The following is a 19,832-nucleotide window of genomic DNA, read 5'->3' as shown; positions in this document are numbered from 1 at the left end:
GAAATTTGATTAGCCGAATCTCAGCTTGAATTTCCATTTTCATTTTCATTTCTATTCCCATTTCCATATCAATAGGCAGTCGGGCTGCAGCCGTTCTGATTGACTGACTGATTGGCAGATTGACCGCGGCTATAAATCGGCCCGTCATCAGCATCTGATTTGATCGATTTGCTCATTAAAAGCCCACAAGCGTCCACATATCGAACTTTGCACCTCTCGTGCTAACATGTCTTCTCTAAGCCTTTGAGGGTACTATGATTTTGGCATGAATTTAGCGACGAATTTATAGAAAAATTTCGTGTTGACATCAGACAGAATATACTTATAGGAACATACCCCATTAAAAAATCTGATATAAAAATTCAGCTAACTTAAATATATATATATATATTATATTCATGTCTCTCTATTTTAATTTTAAAATTGATTGAATAATAAATAATTTTGAGATCAGATTATTTGATTAAATGTTCTTTCTTATACGGCACAGTAACAATCAAATCATTCAATTTATTTTAAGCACCAATAGAAACTTATTCACTTTATCATATAATCCCACAGAGTATATATTGTTCGACATTCGTAACTTCCACCTTTTGGACATTGTTCAGCTTGATTTTGTCAGAAATATGGACATAGCGATTGCCTGTCCGATAAGCTGGGTAAGCCGCAAAGCTGAATGCTGGCGCATCTAATTACTGCTTTTTGCGGGTGATAACCAGTGAATTTATTCGTAAAAATCAGTTCAGTGTCGTTGATCTTAAAGGCCATGCCGCACGCGAGCTGCCACTGGAGCTATTTACTGGGCCTGCTCTGGCTAAGTCAGCTGTGGGCAGCAGGTGGAGCTGGCTATCTGGAGGACAACTATCCGGCCACCGTGATCGAGGATGCGCATCTGAACACGGTGCGTAGAGTTCGGACAATGCTCGGAATCAAACTATTCCAAAATCTACAATTTACAGCTCCAGCTACTGGCCAAGTACAAGTATCCGGGGGAGGCGCATTCAGTGACCACCGAGGACAAGTATATTCTGCAAATGCATCGCATTCCCAGGCCTGGAGCCAAGCCTGTGCTGCTGGTGCATGGACTGCAGGACAGCTCAGCAACATGGATTATGATGGGTCCGTACAGCGGTCTGGGCTACTTCCTCTACGAGAAGGGCTACGATGTCTGGATGGGCAATGTGCGCGGCAATCGCTACTCGCGAGGCCATGTCAAGTTAAATTACAACACGGACAAATCTTATTGGTCCTTCTCGTGGCACGAGATTGGCATGTACGATCTGCCCGCCATGATCGATACGGTGCTGGCCAAGACTGGCTACCAGAAGCTGAGCTACTTTGGCCACTCCCAGGGCACCACGACCTTTTTTGTGATGACCTCTAGTCGGCCCGAGTACAATGCTAAGGTGCATATCATGCAAGCTCTGGCGCCAGTGGCTTATATGACACATGTTAAGGGACCACTGGTGGGATTGGGCCGCAACCTGTTAAAAGTCTTGGGAGAACGGGCTGAGGTTACGCCCCACTCGAATCTGGCGCTGGACAACTGCATGCTGTCGGCAGCTACGGTGCAAACCTGCATGTACTACGTGTGGAAAATAATTGGCAAGGATACTGCGGAGCTTAACAAGGTAGGTAACGGAAATGGAACCTCGAATCTCCAAAGTATTTGCTTATCTTCTGCCCCCCTCAGACCATGTTACCTGTGATGTTTGGTCATGTGCCCGCCGGTGCCAATTCCAAACAATTTCTCCATTATCTGCAGCTGCAATTGTCAGATCGCTTCTGCTCCTACGACTATAATGCGAAGGAGAACCAGCGCATCTACGGTCGTGCCACGCCTGTAGACTATGCTTTGGAACGGATTACAGCTCCAGTTGCTTTGTACTATACCCAGAATGATTACCTGTCGGCTGTCGAGGACGTTAAGCGATTGATCAAGCGGCTGCCCAATGTCGTGGAGGATCATATGTATCCCAACAAGAAATGGAATCACATGGACATGGTCTGGGGCATCAGCGCCAGGCGCCTAGCACATCCCCGGATGCTTGAAGTGATGCGACTCTGGGAAGCGGGCGGTCCACAAAATGGCACGCAGTCAACCAGGGAATATATCGAAGAGACCACCAGCACGGCAGAAACAGTGCAGGAGGTGGAAGATGCGGTGGACGATGCGGAAGATGAGATGCAGGATGCTACGAAACACGAGACACGATAAATCGGTTATGGGTGTGGGGCTCTGTAAGTTATTGGGAACATAAATATATTTCGTCGGCAAATTGTACACACTTTCAACTTGTTCTCTTAATACTCTACTTATTACTTGGCAGTTAGAGCTATTTGTTTCAAGTTTTATAAGTATACACGCATGTATATATATTTTGCCCTGATATTTGATATTATTTATATATATGTATATTTATAGCCAAGTATTGCCTCTTTCTCAGGTTATATTTCTACAGGTAAGGGTCCGAGCGCTGCCGCTCTCTGACAGTTGTTTGTTAGTTTTACATTTAGAATTTTCATAGTCAACAGCACCTAGTTGACTCTTATATATGCCACAATTTCTAGCCACTTCTGATACCCCTCTGGTCTCTATCCATGGCTTTTGCATGCAACCATTTGTGGATTCGCAATACAACTTTCACCGTCTTCGGGATTTTTGCCCATTAGCTTAAAACTTCACGCAGGTGAAAGTTCATTGTGCCAATTGCTGAATGTGTCGACGGTTTATTGTTCTAATTCCTGTTGTTATCGTTGTTGTAGTTGTTGTTGCTGTGTGCCGACAATAGTCGGCTCAAGCGAGAAATGTGTCGCCAACAATACGCAGTTTCTGCTGTTGTTTTGGTATTCCATTTATGCTGAGCACGCCCGCTGCCACGCCCACACTTTTATAAATTACACACTTAACTCTAGCCCGCGAATAAGAACGACAACAACTGCAACAACAACAACAACAAAAACTGCGAAATACAAAACGCTTCGAAAGTTGCATGTGTCAAATGCAAAGGCCGACATTTTCTTTGCCTGCCACAAGTGTGTGTGTGGGCCTGGGTGTTTTTGTTGTTGTTGTGTGTGTGTGTGTTGTGTTGTGCATACAAAAACTTTCGCTCTAAGCGAAATTTTAATGAGCGCAGCGCTAAAAACCGCGAGACAACTTTTATTATTTTGGCTTTGCATTGTTTGCTATTTTAGTTGTTGTGCGCTATCTATGCATGTGTGTGAGCGTGTGTATGTGTATATGTGTGTGTGTGTTGTTGGTCTGGGGGAAACGCATCAAAGTGCAATTTTTATATCCGGGTTGGCAGCCATATCAACTTGCAGCAGGCGCTGAGCTGCCATCGCGCACCGGCCCCAGAGCAACTCTGGGGTGTCGGCCACATCCGCTTCCGTCGCGTCGTCGTCAGCCATGTTGCGTCCGAGACGCATGCGGCAACTAAGGGCCAGGCAACTGGTACGGGGCAGCTGCTTTTTACCATTGCTGGTTCGCTTCATAAATCATAAAACTTTCGCCGCACGTCGCCCGCAAGGATACCTACATAGCAGCCCGCAGCTGCCCCTTGCGCCATGACACTAAGAAACTTGCAACATCCCAAGCTGCCAACTGACGCTAAGTGTTGAGTAAATGTTTTCGCGCCTCGTTGCGTTCACAAATTCCCCAAACATTCTCAGTTGCGCTGTTATTGTTGTTGTTGTTGCGCTTGTTGCGGATGTGGCACGTGTTTGTCGGAGTTGCTACTTTACTTCCACATAAAATATCCATATTAATAACAGTACGAAATCCATCTCAAAATACAAACAACGCTTTAGTTTATCTTTGACCGAGTTATTTATAAACTAGCAGCTCAATTAAACAGATTGCTCCTATGGGATGTAAAGGAAAATTTATGTATATGGCTGTTCGAAAATTCATGAGTATATAAATATTAAATATGGATATGCAATTGTAAATCTTTTAAATTGGCTATTTTTAACAAACAGCTCATTTTCGAGCTTCCTCCTAATCGCTACTGATTTATTTCTTACTAGCATCTAAATTTTGTTATGATATTTCCACGTTATTTATCTAGCTCCGTATTTAGCTTCTCTAGTAATGAGATTCAAACTCTAGAAAAGGCCTTTAAAAACAGAGCATAACAAAATTAAAGAGCGATTCAACATGGAATAAGGTCTTACCGAAGTGTGCATGTATTCTCAATAATAAATTGCTTTATTTCTTTTTTTTTTTTTTTAGTAATTACGTTCTCTACCGAAATTAGAAAATTTTAAATGCTCCTCGCAAAGTTGATGAGGCATCAATACACAAACTGACTGAATCAAAAACATTATTATATAAATTTGCATATGCAATTTTAATATTTATTATTTGTTTTCCATATGGCTTTATAAATAAACTCATTTACTTGTCTGCGTGCCTGTGGTTGATAATGCCATTAAAATGTTCCGTATTTTTTTCGTTTGTTTGCTTGTTTTATAATGTTTTGTATTATTTTTATTATTGTGTAAGTTGTTGTTATCATTACAATTATAAATATTAAACATGCATAGTGATTTTAATTTTACGTTAATTGTTGCTGATTTCTAGTTTTGTTTGTGGACTTAAATCTAAAAGTATAAATAATGCCGTACATAGGGTTTAAATTTAAATATTACACATGTAAAACTAGCAAATATTAATGTATATGTAGATTGTGAATTCTCATAAAAAAAAAGAACATTTATAGCCCATGTTTGTTAAGTAATTACATTAAATGAAAAATACATATATATATATAAGTATATATATATATATATATAAAATACAGTATGCTGATATTTACACAAAACTTAATAATAAGTACGTTAATTAATAGTTATAGATAAATGCAAATTTAATTTCGTTTTTAGGCAAACAAAATTGGCTTTGAAATGTGTTTGTCTCCCTTTTTTTTGTTTCTTTTTCCTTTTTTGTTTGTTGTTGTGATTGGATTCCAGCAAATGTTACGCGTATTTATAAGTATTTTGAAAAATTGCACACTTAACATTGAGAACATTGTGTGAAAGGTTTAAAATATTTGTAAATTTTTTTTACTTTCATTTTTAGGCAGCATTCAAATAGCTTGTAAAACTTGCATTCAGTCTTAACACTAAATACTTATGGGCGTGGAAATTTCATTCGTTTCGCCAGACCCCTGACAATTTGTGGTATTTTATTTTGATTTTAGTTTATTTGCGCCACGCAAAATTTGTTTATTTTTGTTTGTTTTGTTGCATTTTTTTGTTTTTTGATATTTTTCATAATTTTTGGCTTGCAGTTTAGCACGCAAAAACTTGGTAAACACTCACACATAGAAACACACATATGTGTTTTCAGAGCTACCCTAATGGCTAATGGATTTTTAGTGTGTTTATTTGGGTTTATATGATTTTTAAATTGAAGCATTTAAATTTAATTTATTTTTTCTCTCATGTTCGTTTTGGTTTACTTTGCATGGTGCTTGATTTTTGGCTTTGTGTGTTGCAAAAATAAAATAAACAATTATAACTTGTATTTTTGTTATTTTCATCTTATTTTACACGTAATTTCGTTTTCAATTATTTATAATAATTATTTGATTCAAGCAACGCCGTTTAATTAGTAAATTTTCGTTTTTTTGTTTTTTTTTTTTTTGTTTATTTTTTTATGTTCAGCGTTTTAGAAACGTTGCCTAGAGTTTTGAATAGATACGAGTAGTTTGTAGATATGTCGCTAAACCTTGCCCGAGACTACAGTTATAAGCATAAGTATATAAGTAAGTGTTTTATGTTTTAATAGATTATACTATTGGCTATGGGTAGTATATATAAGTATATATGTATATAGACACCGATAACTACTAAATGCCAAGCTATATTTACACAATTCGCTACTCCCTCCCAAAAAACACTTCAAAAATAATCCATTTTTGGCGCATCCAATGCCGTGTGCATGGTTAAGGTGACGCCACGATTGATGCTCACCGCCGGATAGAAAACACCATATAGATCCCGAAAGGCCACCGAACCCTGTGGCATCTCGTTCACCAGAAAACTGAGCGTGTGCCGCTCCAGATCCAGAAGAACGCCAATTGTGCTGCCCGTGGTGATGCCGCCCTCGACGCGGCGCTCGTGTATGGAATTGTGCTGGAACCAGGAGCGCTGCCGATCGATGTACATGGCAAAGGATTTCTCATCTTTGCCTGAAATTAATTGGTAGATAATATGGGGTCAATTTATAGAATATGCCAAGCTATGCCCAGAACGAACAAATCGAATTCATTTAAGATCGCGAAATCGATAAGTATCGATATATTTTTGCAGACTAAATTGATTAGTTACGCATTCAATCATAGTTTTCAACTATGCTTTTTCTTTTCTTTATTCCTGTTATTTATTCCAAACTTAGAAATGGGATTTTAAATGCATTCTTCAATACCAGAACTTTAAGTTTATTTTCCGTTTTATGGCTTCATGTGCAATTCCCCTGCCAAATCGCATTTTCCATTTCATTGTCAGGTTTTCTCTCACTTTTCTAATATTTTAAATGACAGCTGCAACAACAACACCAACAACAGCCCCGACAATAACAACAACAACAACTCGTAAAATAACTTGGCAAAACTGCATTGTTAGTGTCAATGTCAGCCGCTTGGGGGCGCCACCTGCGCAAAAGTTGCGCATTTCATTTTCCAGCTTCGGAGCTGAGGCGTTTTTGCACATGAAAATTTAATTTAAAAACTTGCGCGTTGCAGTACCCATGGAGTGAGAGAGAAGGGGCGCAGGTTTTGGGGGACGGTGCATATGCTTAATGGCGCGTGCGAAGCTTTAAATATAAATGAAGAGTTTGCTGGCATTCCCTGGAATAATTTAAACAGAAATGCGAATCCACAAATAAACTTTTGTCACGCGCAAACTTGAAGTGTCGCACTTTTAATTACTTTTGTCTGTCTAACAATCCCATAACCCATTCCCATTCCCATTCCCATTCCCGGCCACGGCACCGATCCTTTTACCAAGCAGACATGCCCTCAACCAAAACGCATTTTCAATCAATTTGCTTTCAGGCGCCTCCGCACGCCTTTTGTTTGTGTTTGTTGGCACCTACCTACGGACGGCTTTAGATCCTTGGCAACTGAAACTTCTTGGCAAAAAGTTTCACGCACACGCAACAAGAAATGGCAAAAGTTTCTTGGTCACGCCCACCAATCGAAATGACGCCTTCCATTTGCCATTATATTGGCCGGGTCGAGCGATGGGAAAGTTTTGTTGCCGCAGCACTCGCAACCGATACCACCCGCCCCTTCTGGCTCACACGCCGCGCCCCAGTCACTTATTAGCTAAAAAGTTCTGTGCATACGATTGGCCTTTTGTCAACGCTAGGTGGCGCTGCAAATCTATTTGTTGTACCGATTTCAGTTGCATTTGAACAGTTTCTTTTGTTTTGGGCGCGCAAAGTTCTTGAAAGCTTTTCAAGTGGTTTCTTTCGCCTCGAGTGGGGAGTCCCATTTTAATTGAATTTCAAATGCCTTACAGTAACCCACAGCGAGCACGTTTGGCCACCGCACCCCGTTTCGGTACTTACCCAACATTTTGTTCCTGGCCACATCGATGCGGGCCACACCGAAAGCCGGATCCGTGTCCGCCGTATAGTTGTCAATGGTGAATTCCCAGTAGTGAACACCGCGCGAGAAGCCCACAGATCCGAGGGCCACTCGATGCTCCCAGCCCTCCACAGAGACAGTGGCATTATTTTTGCTAAAGATTAGTCCAGAGCCGGCACCGCCGCTCAGCACGGGATCAAACGTGAACCAGGCCACTGCAAGAGAGAAGCGACAACCACAATAATATAATGGAAAATAAGCGAATATTGAAGTAGCAGACAGAAAAAAACTCAGTCTCCAAGGTGGGCAGCTGCAATAGAAAATGGACCAGCGGTGGTGCAGCGACAGACTGGCATACTGCACAGTGGTTCGAGCTGGCAGGGAAATTAAAACAGGCTAATTAACACCGACTGAAGTGAATTTTTCTATAATCAGACTTAGGTTCAGGCTCAAGTTAATAATATTTAATGGAAAATGAAAGAGAATTCAGTAAGAGATGGTAATGAACTCATTGAATTCAATTTAAAATTTAAAATGTTATATAATCCAATAAAACTTGTAATAAGCTTATAAAAATGTAACTTTCAACTGAATTTGAAGCAAGTCTACCCATGTTCGCACCACTGTGCAGCCTGAGCCGGCAATTTTCTCTATTGTCAAAGCTCAAGTGGCCTCGGCGAGTGGCAAGTGGCCACTAGCTGATGGCTGATGGCTAGGGGCTGGGGGCTAGGGGCTTGGGACTGGGGGCTGGTGCTGACCAACAGAGTGGCTTCAGTTGCAGCACTTGGCTCCATTGCAATGGTCGATGGCCGATAGTTTATGCTGTTATGCGCCGCAAAGTATGCCACGAGCAGCGCCAGTGTCCAAGTACTTTATTAAATTTACTTTTATTGTTGTGGCGCATTAAGTGGCCAAAGCCAAGTCGCTTAGGGAATGCCACTAAAGCCAACTAAGGCAGCTGAGCCAACTGAAGTTGCAGTGAAAGGGCAGTGAGGGGAGAGAATGTTGTTGTTTGTGATGTTGACGATGATGACTATGCGGCTTGCAGCGCTGCCTGCCTTTGCCAATGACTGGTTGGCTGGCTGCGCTTTTTATTATCCACCGAAGGCAATTGTGTGGCCAAAAGCAGCCACAAAGCTTCTAGCCACAACAGACTAGAAGTTTATTGTTTGGCTTTGTTTTTGCTGGAATATGATTTTGCGTTAATAACAAGCCATTTATCGAAAACAAATAAGTCTAGTCTAGATAGGATTAGTATTAAATTGAGACTGAAGATAGGTTAATGAAATTTACTTTGCCAAAGCTCAATTAGCTTTATTTATTGCAAGCTACTGCCTAATAAATATATATATATATATATATTTATTTAAATTCCCGTAATATAAATAATAACCAACAGAGCATGAAATATAACAGCTAAACCTTAAAGCTATATAAAGTACATCCCGGTTCTATCAACAGTAGAGTTTGCTGTCGACTCAGGCTTTTAGTCCTTTGCAAGCTTGAACTTGTTGAGAACGTTTGTATTTGAAACATGTTCTAACCCTTCAAATTTGATCAACCTACAAATTACAAATATTTCCTATAGCTGCAACAATTTTAATTAAAAAATCCATTAAACAACTCGAGGTTTTTCGAGAGTTGAAGAGCCGCATAAGTATTATATAGTACATTTTATCATATACCATGACGAGATCATATTAATAAGGGAATTATAAATTCTAATCTATACTTGGGTCGTATTTGCCCCAGCCTTTTACGTGAATTAGATTATGTTCAAGGTGCTGGCAGTGCTCTGACCCGGCTCAATTACCAGACCCAACCCATTACCAATTTAGATATGGCCCCGCAAAAAGTGTTACGCGTCATTAACCGTCAACGGTTAACCGTTAATTACTTAGGCGTAAGCGCCCAATGTAAACACTTTATAAAATAACAATTTGCATGACCCGCCCAACGTCTTAGTTTGAGCCCCTCGTTGGCAAGCCCCCCTCAAGCAATAATCAATTAAAAGTTGCAAATTAACGCTGGGCAACTAATAAAACGACAGGATAGAACAGAAGCCAGGACATGGCCAGGAATGCGCTAGCAATTTTATAAATTAAATAACTTGAAGCGTCAGAGTTTCATTTGCAGTGCGGTTGCGAGGGGAACTGGGCGGGGCAGCGGGTGTGTGTCAGGTGGCGCATGCATCAATCAAGTGAGAATTGGATTGCGAATGGAGCCGCCTCTGGCCGGCAGGCGCAAAAGGGGTCAATGGCTGTTTGACATGCAAAGCACGACAGACGGGCAGCAAAAAACTAGATGGTGCCACGATTGGGAGAGGGAGAGAATGGGGCGGGCATGTGGAAGGCACGTGACGGGGTTCGGCGCATGACCGAAAAGGATTAAATTATAAAAGAGTTGGCAAAGTAGCTGAAAACAGAAACGAGGAACCAGGATCCGAGGAACTAGCTGGCGATAGCTTGAAGCTGAGGGTTTAATTGAAAAAGCTAGTACGGATAGTGCGAATAAGTGGGAAGATTGGAGGGAATCGGTTGGGCACTCGGCACTCGCCACTCACCTTCCGCTGTTTGAAGTCCAATCAGCTCCGAGTATTCACCCTCGCCGGCACTGTTGAAGGCCTTCACGCGGGCATTGTACATGGAATTGAAGTGGAGACCGTCAACGGTACAAATTGTTTCCTTGCCGCAGTAGACTTCCTGCAAATGTCGATTGTTGAATACACATTAAAGTTTCACTTGCATTCAATTCGATTCAAAAATGACTCAAGCACTCACCCGAAACTCGCCGCCGCTGCCATCGTCCAGCTCCAGGACATAGCCCTCGACAAAGCAATGATTCGGTGGCTGCCACGCAACTGTAACCGAATTGTTCTCCGCCGAACAATCCGATGGTAATATGGTGGGTGTCGAGGGTGCTGTATGTGTAAGGGGTCACAGAGGGGTCAGTAAGACATAAACTATATTGACAAACAACATATGTGTGCTTCGTGTGTGTGTAAGTGTGTCGGTTAGTAGACAAATTATATTTCAAATTAATGCCACAAGTAAATGTTAAGAAAATAAATTTCCAACGAAAACAAGCAAATAGTTAGTATTTGGCATTAGTTTAGTACGCACTCGAATAAGAATAAATAAACAGGAAAGAATCCTAAAGATAAACTTACGACTAAAGTCTGTGCTCCAGAAAACTATTGAGCGCTAACATAAATTAATCAAATTCAGTTTGAACAAAACGGGACAACCACAAATATGTTTTATGAAATGATTTATTAACGAAAGCTTTCAAGATTAATGTTTACATTAGCAAAATCATTTGCAAACATAATTATTTTATGTGAGCAACTAAATTTTCATTGTATTCCTTTTCAAGTTACCCAGTCAAATAAAGCTGTTCAAATTTAAAAATAGATGCTATGAAATAAAAGATATGGTTACATAAGAACCAGACACTTAAGCACCCCGCCAAGTACCCATAACAGAAATCTGTCCAATTTGAGCACTTAAATTGTCAAAGCTTTATACGTGCATTATTCATGTACACATATACTAATTGTGCCACGCCTCGTCCCAAGAGAAAACAACGATAAAATGAACGCCTGACAATAAAAATTGATGGCACGAATAACACAAATGAGCGAAAGGGCAGAGCCCCATGCGGTGGCGCCCCAAAGTATGTCACAAAAATCGTATTAAAATGGCGGCCGAGGCGGACATCAAATTAAGAAGGCGCCAAGCTGTCAAATGTCAAAAAGGCAGGTAAAAAGTTTTGCATTTGAAATTTATTAGAGGGCGCAGAAGGCAATCAGAAAAAAGTGAAAAGGATATGGCCAAGGATAAGGATAAGGCAGGCGCTAAGAGTCGCCCGAAGCGAATCACTCGGACGCAAAAATGTCACAAAATACCAAAAATAAAAAACCAACATAAAAATAAAAGCCAAAGCGTAAAATAATAAAGCTGCAAGGGGCAGCAACAAGAGGGACAGCAGTCAGCAGACACAAGGCGAAAATAATAAAAATATAAAATAAATGTGCGTAAAAAGAAAATTATGTCACTTGAAGCTCGGCTCGTTGACAGTTTGCGGTGGAACGCAACGGAAGTGAAAATATTTTGACAGCATTTTCTTTTTTTTTTTATATATAATTTTATATTTTTGATATTTTTTGTGTTCCCTATTTTTCAGACATTTTCTGGTTGTTGTTAAATTGAAAATGTGAAAATTATTATGCGTAGGCGCGTACACAGAGAAACAAAAGCAAAAGCTATGAAAAACAAAATGGCCGACAATGAATATTGCAATGTATGTGTATGTGTGTGAGTATGTGTGTGTGTGTGTGTGTGTGTGTGTGGGTGATAGCTTGGCACCAAAGAAGAAGTTGTTGGACATTTATTTTTATTAAATATTTTTTAAACGCAAATAAAAAATTTATGAAAAATTTTAATGAATTTCATGTAAAACCAAAACAGTTAAAAATTTGGGGTTTAAGATTGTTTGTTGTTGTTTTTGTTGTTGGTTGCATCAGTTGCTCACCTGCCGGACATCTTTCATCCTCATCTTTGACTGCTAATGTTTTTTTTTTGTATTTATATATGTAAAGATATATTTATGAGAGCAAGCGGCACATACAAATGTTGTGTAATGTGTTCAGCAGGCGCGAGATAAAAGAGAAGCACAAAAAGTTAAGACATTTCAAACATATACATATACATAAATATATACTATATAAGCTGTATCATATATCATATATTTTATATTTATAGTATTATTATAGCGATTTTATTATATGCTCATAAATAAGAGACAATCAACAGGAACAAAAGTCTCAAGTTTCAACACTTTCGTTTTAATAGCATTTTGTTATTTTCGGTGTGCGTGTGTGTGTGTGTGTGTGTGTGGGTGGCCCTTTTATTGGAAATTTGTCAGACAGCACTGCGATTCGTTTCACTTCACACTTTGCACTTTCTACCCACCTATAGCACGTTTTCTATATTTAAAACACAATACGCAAGGAGTGCGGTTGGCATTTTCTCGAGGGAATACCCTTAACTATCTCAACTATTTTTACACGAGTCTCTGGTGCGCACTTCTCAATGGCACTTAATGAGTGCTCTCTATTGTTTTAACACTTTCCAGTATGGCAAGAGAGTGCGAGTAAGAGTATATGTGCATATTGTGTGTGTTTGTGTGTTTTAAGGTGTGAGTCTGTTGATATTTACATGTGCTTGTGCGCAGCAAACTAACCTTACAATGTGACAATTAGTGACAATATTTATGATACGGTCTGGCTGAGCAATACTATTTGTGGCCTTTAATTTATACTAAAAGGGGTTGGAGATATTTTGCTTTTGGAATTCAATGAGCTCTTAGGTAAAACTGCGGGCATGAGTTTCTTAAGTGCAGTCAGAGCAACCATTTTACATTAATTAAGGGACTTGCATATTGTTCAACTTTAAAACGTAAAATGGTTACTCAATAACTTTCGTTGAAGATTGTTTTTAAAAAGTTCTGAGTTTGACAATTACGACAATTACAAGTTTTAAAACATATTTTTACCTAATAATCAATTAATATTAGAAATTAAATTAATTTGTGATATTTTTATATATTTGATATCTGTGAAAAGCCTTACTTGATTTAAAACTTTTCAACAAATTTTTTAATATTTTAAATATACAGTTGTTAATTTATATGTTTATTTCATTCATTTTAAGCATTTATTTATTAACTATAAACACTCAGAAGGGACTGCATAAAGTAGACTGAAAACTTGTTATTATATTTCTCAAATAGTTTAGGGTAGTAACTGATTCATTTGATCTTCTACTTAATTCGGCTCACAAGTGTAAGCCTTAAGCTAAGCTTAATTTTCTAGCCAAGATTAAAGGAATCTACCATGAATACTTGTAATCTATAATTAGTAATACGTTGCACGATTGTCTCTCAATTCTAAACTTATTAGTATAAACTCTTGGATTATTTACTTGCAACATTTAAGGCAAATTTTAAAAAGTAATTTAAACTTTTCTAAAATACAAATAATTTATATCATATTGATTTACGCACCTTTCATTTGTATGAAATTCAAATTGTCTATGGCCCGTGCGAGGGCAGCATCGTCCAGGGTCAAGTCGACAATGGGCGAGACACGGGGCGCGGCATTGGTGACCTCCTGGTGCCAAGTCATATCCGTGTTGGCCACGCGATTGATTAACATGGAGCCAACCTGCAGGGCAAATGAAAATATAATATAGGCACATGAAAATATTCTGATTAATTCCAATTGGGCTACACACCTGGAGAAAGGCTGCGCTGTCGGTCTCTTTCAATGCCTCGATGCAAAACTGAATGAGTCCCGTGGTCTGTTGTAATTTGCCCGTGCAATTTGATTGCTGATCCTGCAAAGGAACACGGATACTTGTAAGAAAAAACGGCAAAGATTGCGCACTGTGGCAATACACGAACCTTAAGTATTCTGATTTTGGTATCCTTGTCCATGCGTATGGCCTCCAGCAGATATTCGCGTCGGTCGTGTATGGCCTGGATGAGCGCCTCGCACTGGGCGTGCACCAGACGCTCGAACTCAATGCAGGATTCCTGCGCGCAAATGATTAAAATAAAAACATTTTTATTTTTTTAAATATTTCCACTTATCCGCAGTTTCTTTCAACTTACCGTTACTTTGTCGCTCATGCCTTTGAGCCGCTGTATGAATTCGGTTGTGGAACGTGCCTTCTCCGACAATTGTTGCAGATTGTGCGAAAGTTCGGTCTGAAAATTGTGGAAAATATATAAAGGAATGACATCAGAGACGAGCGAAAAAATAAATGAAAAGAAATGCAATGGAGTATAGTAAGAGTCGTAAAATTTTACGGCTTTTTTATGAAGTGCCATGCGGCGGACTTTAGTCACGCCTGCGGCGTCGCTTTTTTATATAGTATACACACATACATATATACTTATATAGTACACATATTTTTTATAGTTTTCAACTCGTGTCAAAGTCAAGGACTAGCACACAGAAAATGAATTACATGCCCAGCGGGCAACAAACACAATTCCCATTCCCATGCCCTCTAGAATGGGCCCCGAATGATAAAATTCCGCAATAGTACAAAACCTCATTCGCTGTTTTATTCCATGGCGAAGAGACATTGTTGCTGTTGCGGTGCGGCGGCTGCAACAGTTGCACTTGACATTGACATGCGACAACAACATTTTGGTCTCAATTTTAATTTTCAACAATTAAATTGCTCATACGCCGCGTTGGCCAGTCGTTGCTTAACAATTTCAATTCATTAGCATTAAAATTGCTTTGACTGCAGCACCCGTTTCCTGTTCCTGTTTCTGTTCCTGCTCTTGGTAATGAGGCATGTCGCATGTTTTGTTCTTGTCCGCTGCTGCTTCGTGTTGCCCCGCGGCCTATTTGGCATAGAAACGTGTGCCCTGCCCTGCGTGACGCCAGCTCAACAGAATTAATTCAGCATCCTGCAACACGACGAGCCCAAATACATTGTCCAGCTGCTCAAGTGTTTGCCAGGCGACCCTCTTCGTTTCAGCTTGGCAGCGTCACACCCGCTACGCCCCCGCCCTGAATTCTCGCCTGGAGCATTTACATGCTTTTCACTTTTCTATACAAACAAAAACAGAAGAGAACAGCACACTCCTTGCACTCCTCGGACGTCGTATGACAGAAGCCCCCTTTTACTCACCCTTCTTGTGACAGCTCTATCTTGTTTTGTCAGACGCGGCGTATACTCATTACCTTATTTGTTGCATTTTGTTTGTTGATTATTTTATTCTATTTACCAGTCGTCGCTTTTCTATTTGCTTTTCCCCATCGCCTGCTCTTTTGCTGCGAACGACGTTTGCAAATGGCAGTAGGGAGAGTTGGCAAAATGTTGTTAAAATGTTTTTTTTGGTTGAAGCTCATTTAAATAAGGCACATCTTAAGCTGAGGCGATTTACATTTTCATAACATATTTGTTTTTCTTACATTTATTTTAATTTACTTTCATTTTCTCAGTTTCTTACTCAAGCTCATCAAATATACGTTTTTATTTCTCAGAAAACTGAATGCCGTTGAGTCAAAGTTAAATATTTTTATTTCTTTTCTTTAAACACATGTAAATGCAAAGTCAGCTTAGCTGGTATATCTATAATTCAATGCTTGGTATTCTAACGAGAGTTTTAAATTGAAGAAAAACAAACATAAGGGCAGGGAAAGCTGTCCTAAAAGACAGCCTTCTGGTTTGGAATCCTACTAAAAGTCTAACATGCATATGCATATGCAAAACAATATAAATTTATGATGAATGTGTGTAATGCTCCGCTTTTGTGATTCAACCTATCCGAATAAAGTACATCTCGCATGGCAGGACAGTTTAAGGCAAAGGATATGTGCAAATAACTTGTTTGCTTGTTTATACCTTTTGGTTGGTATTCTATTCATTACAAGGAATCGCCATAGTGCCCAAGCAATTGTATGCTATATTTATTTATATTTTAATATAGATGGCACATGATAGATATTTTAACCAAATCGAAATGCCGAATAACATTTACTTACTTCTAAATAAATTAAGAAGTAAGTAAACGGAAATTTCTTTCATTATGTACTATTTATTTACCTGCCTTTAACCTTAGCCCTTTGCCAATTAAATTTCTTTAAGCGTAATCCCCACATTTAATGCTCACAAAACAGCTTCATTTCATTAGCTCTAGCATAAAAGTGTTTTAAATAATAAATGAATATTCCATGCTTTTATAATTTCAAGTAAGAAAAAAAATATTGAGAAGAGAAAAACAAATTTTCAGGAACCCAATTACAAGAAAATATTTTGTAGACAGTCAGCTCTCATTAGAGCTCGGAAAATGCTCGTCTATTCTCCCCTGCCCACATCTCTGAGGAACAAGGCAGCTTATGGCGATTACATTCATTAACTGAATGCCAGCCCGCCAGACCCATTTTCAATCCCAAACGGAAGGGACAGCCAGTTGAATGAGCGCTGAAAAGTCGGCAGTGGAAAAGCTGCAGCAGCTTTTAAAGTGCTAGGATGGGTTGGGTTTTTGGTGGGCTGGCATATGGGTGGGTGATGCAGTATTGAATCTGGCTAAGTGCTGGCCAAGAATGCGCAACGCGCGGCAAAACTGTTGAAATTTAATCCCTCAAGGGTTGCTTCAACGCGCCGTGGACAATGCAGCAGTGCCACAAATAGGAGAGATGCCGGGGGCGTGATTTTGAATATGAAGTGGAAGCTGAAAGCCGGTCGCTGGCTAATGCCCAGCGTCTGTTTTGCATTGATAAGCTGACGCCATGCCCAACCCCCCCTCCCCTCTGCTGATGAAATCTTTTCAAATATTTGTGTGCCTCTCACTTTGCATTTGTATTTTTTTTGCTTTGCTCCTGTTGCTCATTCATGACGCATCATCATAAAAATACGAGTATCAAGTGCGCAGTCCGAATGCCAGCGCTGGCCATGGCTGGCTGGCTCTTGGCCCTGGCTTTTAGCAGACAGTAAAAATAATATGACATGTTTATGCGCCGCAGACGCTGAAGTAGACGCGACGCCACGCGGCGACACCGAAGACATTCTGAGTTGCCACGCATGCAAATCATGTGGATGATGTATGCAAATAATAAAAGAGCCTCCAGTTCCGAATTCGCCAAGAACGGGCGGTTCTTTTCCCAGCTGACATGCGCCCGACACACGTGACAAAGCCAGCAAGAGGCAAATAAATTATTAACTTGTTAACCTGGCCAAAAACCAACAAACAATTGCCGTCATCTTAACTCACTTAACGCTGCCTTGCATAGCCAGGGCAAAGAGATTAATATTTATGGAATCACAAAGGGAGGGAACATTTTGTAGTTTGAGCAATATGAAATTAAACTTAAATGTATTATATCAAACATTTCCTTGTGGAGATCTGTTTAAAATTCCACAACGAAGTGGATGATAACAAATATACAAAATTTCCATTTAAGACCTGGAAATCTGAAGGAAACTTTTCTTGCGACTGGAATGGGACTCTGGCTTAAATCGTAAAACCCAAATTTATCAGTTTAGACATTAATAAATGAAAATATTTTTGATAAACAGCTATTTGTGTTTAAAGTTGGACTTTCAGTAGACTGCGGCCTCTCCATTTGTCAATGTTTCAGCCATTTATGATAACAGCATCCTATCGGTACCATAGATGAGTAATAAAAAGTAAAATGGTATTAATTGCCTTCATAAACACAATTGTCAAGCTTATAGTGGACTGAAAATTAAAAATAAAAACAATGCATCTTGTAATCATATTAGATAAGTTGCCAAATGGCAGCTGCAAGCAGCACATGATGTTGCAGCTAAAATGCAAATGCGGGCAGTCGCACATGACAGGCCACAATTTGTAGGCAAAAACATGGCCCAAGATGAACGGCAACAACAACGGACAGTTTGTGGCAAGAGCAGGCACACACGCGCGATAAGTTGCTTGGTCACAGATAAAAATCGCAGACTTTGCGGCGTCTGCAACGGCGTCGTGCAACAGCAACAGCCAAAGGCGCAGAAAGTTGCCCGTCGCCAGAGCAACAGTTGCCGTCGTGTGTTGCTGTCGTTGTTGCTGTTGCTACTGTTCTAAGCTGCGATTATCAACATAATATGGCCCATAATTTAGTTCTCTGTCTATAAATAAGGCACGCGAAAATGTCGTGCTCATTAAGTGCGTGTTCTGACCAGAGAGCTGGCAATTTATTGGGCAACAATTTTAATAGCAAAGAGGAAAATAAACGAGTTAACGATTTAAATGATGGCCATCTGCAAGCCAGCCAGAAATGGCTGCAAAGACATTAACCAAAATAAAAAAAAAAAAAACCCCCAGTCAAAGTTCAGACCATGTTTTATACGACTTATGGCTGTTTCATCAAAATGCAACTTGCCCCATGCCGCGTGATCTATGTGGCAAGTATTGTCCGAGAAGACGTGACAACGATTTCAACGCCTGGTGAACAGGTGGCCCATAGCCCACATTCCGCTTGAATTATAACGCATTGCAGCCATAAAGCCGCTGATATATGAGCCGACTTTAAGTAGCTCGCATTTGCGGCCAGTTTCTGGCCATAAAGCGCTATTGGACACAACTCACAAGCTGTTACTGGAGGTGTTGAATCGTTCAAGTCGCGAACAACATAAATATTATTAACAACAATTTCGTGCCACATGCAACACGTGGCTGGCAATTGAGTTGTTGTTTTCATTTTTTTTGTAACTTCCACTGATGCTTTTTGTCGTTAGCAATCATTGTGCGAAGCCGTCTAAATGGCTAAAGATTTGGCAGGCAATGAAAATGATGGCGTGCAGCTGAATGCGCTAGGGTGACTCACTATATGAATGTCATAAATCTATATATGAGTGTGTGAAGCAACAGCTGGAAGCAATAAATGCGTTTATTTATCATCCCATTAACTTGCATCTGGACAAAAATTAGCGGAAGTAAATGAATTTGAGCTGTGAGCAAATTATGAAGGAATTTGAGTTACGCAAATTATGAAGAATGCCAAAAAGTTGACTTATATGTGACATTTTTTAGATCTATGTGTATTTGATGTACACGTATCGTTAGTTCGCCAACCTTTGCCGCTCGATGCTTGCCTTTGCACGTCGTTTTAATAAAATTTGGCCTATATGTGTAATATGCAATCACCGAGATACCGATATATTTACACAATTTTAATGAATGATAAATTGTTAAAATTTAATGCAAAGCATGCAACAGATTAAGCTCGAAAGAGCTCATTAATAGGCTACATTTTTTTTTTATTATTAATAGCTGGAATCAACTAGTAGAAATAAAAGCATTATGCTCCCCTGATATTGGGATTAATAAATTCAAAAAAGCCTTTTGCACACTTGCAGCTATTTTCCCTTACAGTGAGTCACCCTAATGCAACAAATTGCACAAAATCAACTATCACACAACCAAAAACGCATCACTAGAAGCGCCAGCCACAGTCAAAACTTGCTGCCCTGCTCCCCGCTCCCCGCAAGATGGGACTTGTGCTTGGCTGCCCGTTGGAAACATCTACCCGTTCCCCACGGCACACGTCCCGCTGCCATCAGATGTCAGGTACTTCCATGTCTGGCTCATTGGGGGCTTCATTCACATCTTTTTCGCTTGGGCTCACACTTGGGACATGAGTAATGTGAGGCGCGTCGCTCGACAACTGCAGCCGCTTCTCTTTTT

General features: G+C 40.0%; 2 protein-coding genes across 5 annotated transcripts in view; one reads left to right on the top strand and one right to left on the bottom strand.

Moving 5' to 3' along the window:
* The first annotated feature begins 765 nt into the window (after positions 1 to 765).
* LOC6628487 (lipase 1) lies at positions 766 to 2,287 on the top strand. The gene is made up of 3 exons (XM_002051998.4): positions 766 to 904; positions 963 to 1,634; positions 1,697 to 2,287. The coding sequence occupies exons 1-3, from the start codon at positions 770 to 772 to the stop codon at positions 2,219 to 2,221; spliced, it is 1,332 nt and encodes a 443-aa protein (XP_002052034.1). The 5' UTR covers positions 766 to 769; the 3' UTR covers positions 2,222 to 2,287.
* Positions 2,288 to 4,362: 2,075 nt separating this feature from the next.
* Positions 4,363 to 19,832, bottom strand: part of Trim9 (E3 ubiquitin-protein ligase Trim9) — a 113,450-nt gene continuing 97,980 nt past the window's right edge. Inside the window, exons 2-10 of one of the 4 annotated variants that reach the window (XM_015173295.3) lie at positions 14,277 to 14,372; positions 14,067 to 14,198; positions 13,898 to 13,999; positions 13,668 to 13,827; positions 12,135 to 12,167; positions 10,382 to 10,521; positions 10,165 to 10,303; positions 7,583 to 7,816; positions 4,365 to 6,200 (exon numbers count right to left, since the gene is read on the bottom strand). In XM_015173295.3, coding sequence (XP_015028781.1) covers positions 5,911 to 6,200; positions 7,583 to 7,816; positions 10,165 to 10,303; positions 10,382 to 10,521; positions 12,135 to 12,167; positions 13,668 to 13,827; positions 13,898 to 13,999; positions 14,067 to 14,198; positions 14,277 to 14,372 — 1,326 coding nt within the window. In that variant the 3' untranslated portion in view covers positions 4,365 to 5,910. Of the gene's footprint in view, positions 6,201 to 7,582; positions 7,817 to 10,164; positions 10,304 to 10,381; positions 10,522 to 12,134; positions 12,168 to 13,667; positions 13,828 to 13,897; positions 14,000 to 14,066; positions 14,199 to 14,276; positions 14,373 to 19,832 lie in introns of all 4 variants that reach the window. The other 3 variants (XM_032438124.2, XM_002052000.4, XM_032438125.2) reach the window with 3 other exon arrangements.

This window comes from Drosophila virilis, chromosome 4 (genome assembly GCF_030788295.1).
Source record: "Drosophila virilis strain 15010-1051.87 chromosome 4, Dvir_AGI_RSII-ME, whole genome shotgun sequence".
NCBI lineage: Eukaryota > Metazoa > Arthropoda > Insecta > Diptera > Drosophilidae > Drosophila > Drosophila virilis.
This window is presented reverse-complemented; position numbering and strand designations above follow the sequence as displayed.

What these genes read in the sequence shown, in the direction of transcription:
- LOC6628487 (XM_002051998.4), top strand. Translation starts at nt 770, where the DNA reads ATGCCGCACGCGAGCTGCCACTGGAGCTATTTACTGGGCCTGCTCTGG. An exon ending in AGGATGCGCATCTGAACACG is followed by an intron (nt 905 to 962) that starts GTGCGTAGAGTT and finishes TACAATTTACAG; the next exon opens with CTCCAGCTACTGGCCAAGTA. An exon ending in ATACTGCGGAGCTTAACAAG is followed by an intron (nt 1,635 to 1,696) that starts GTAGGTAACGGA and finishes TGCCCCCCTCAG; the next exon opens with ACCATGTTACCTGTGATGTT.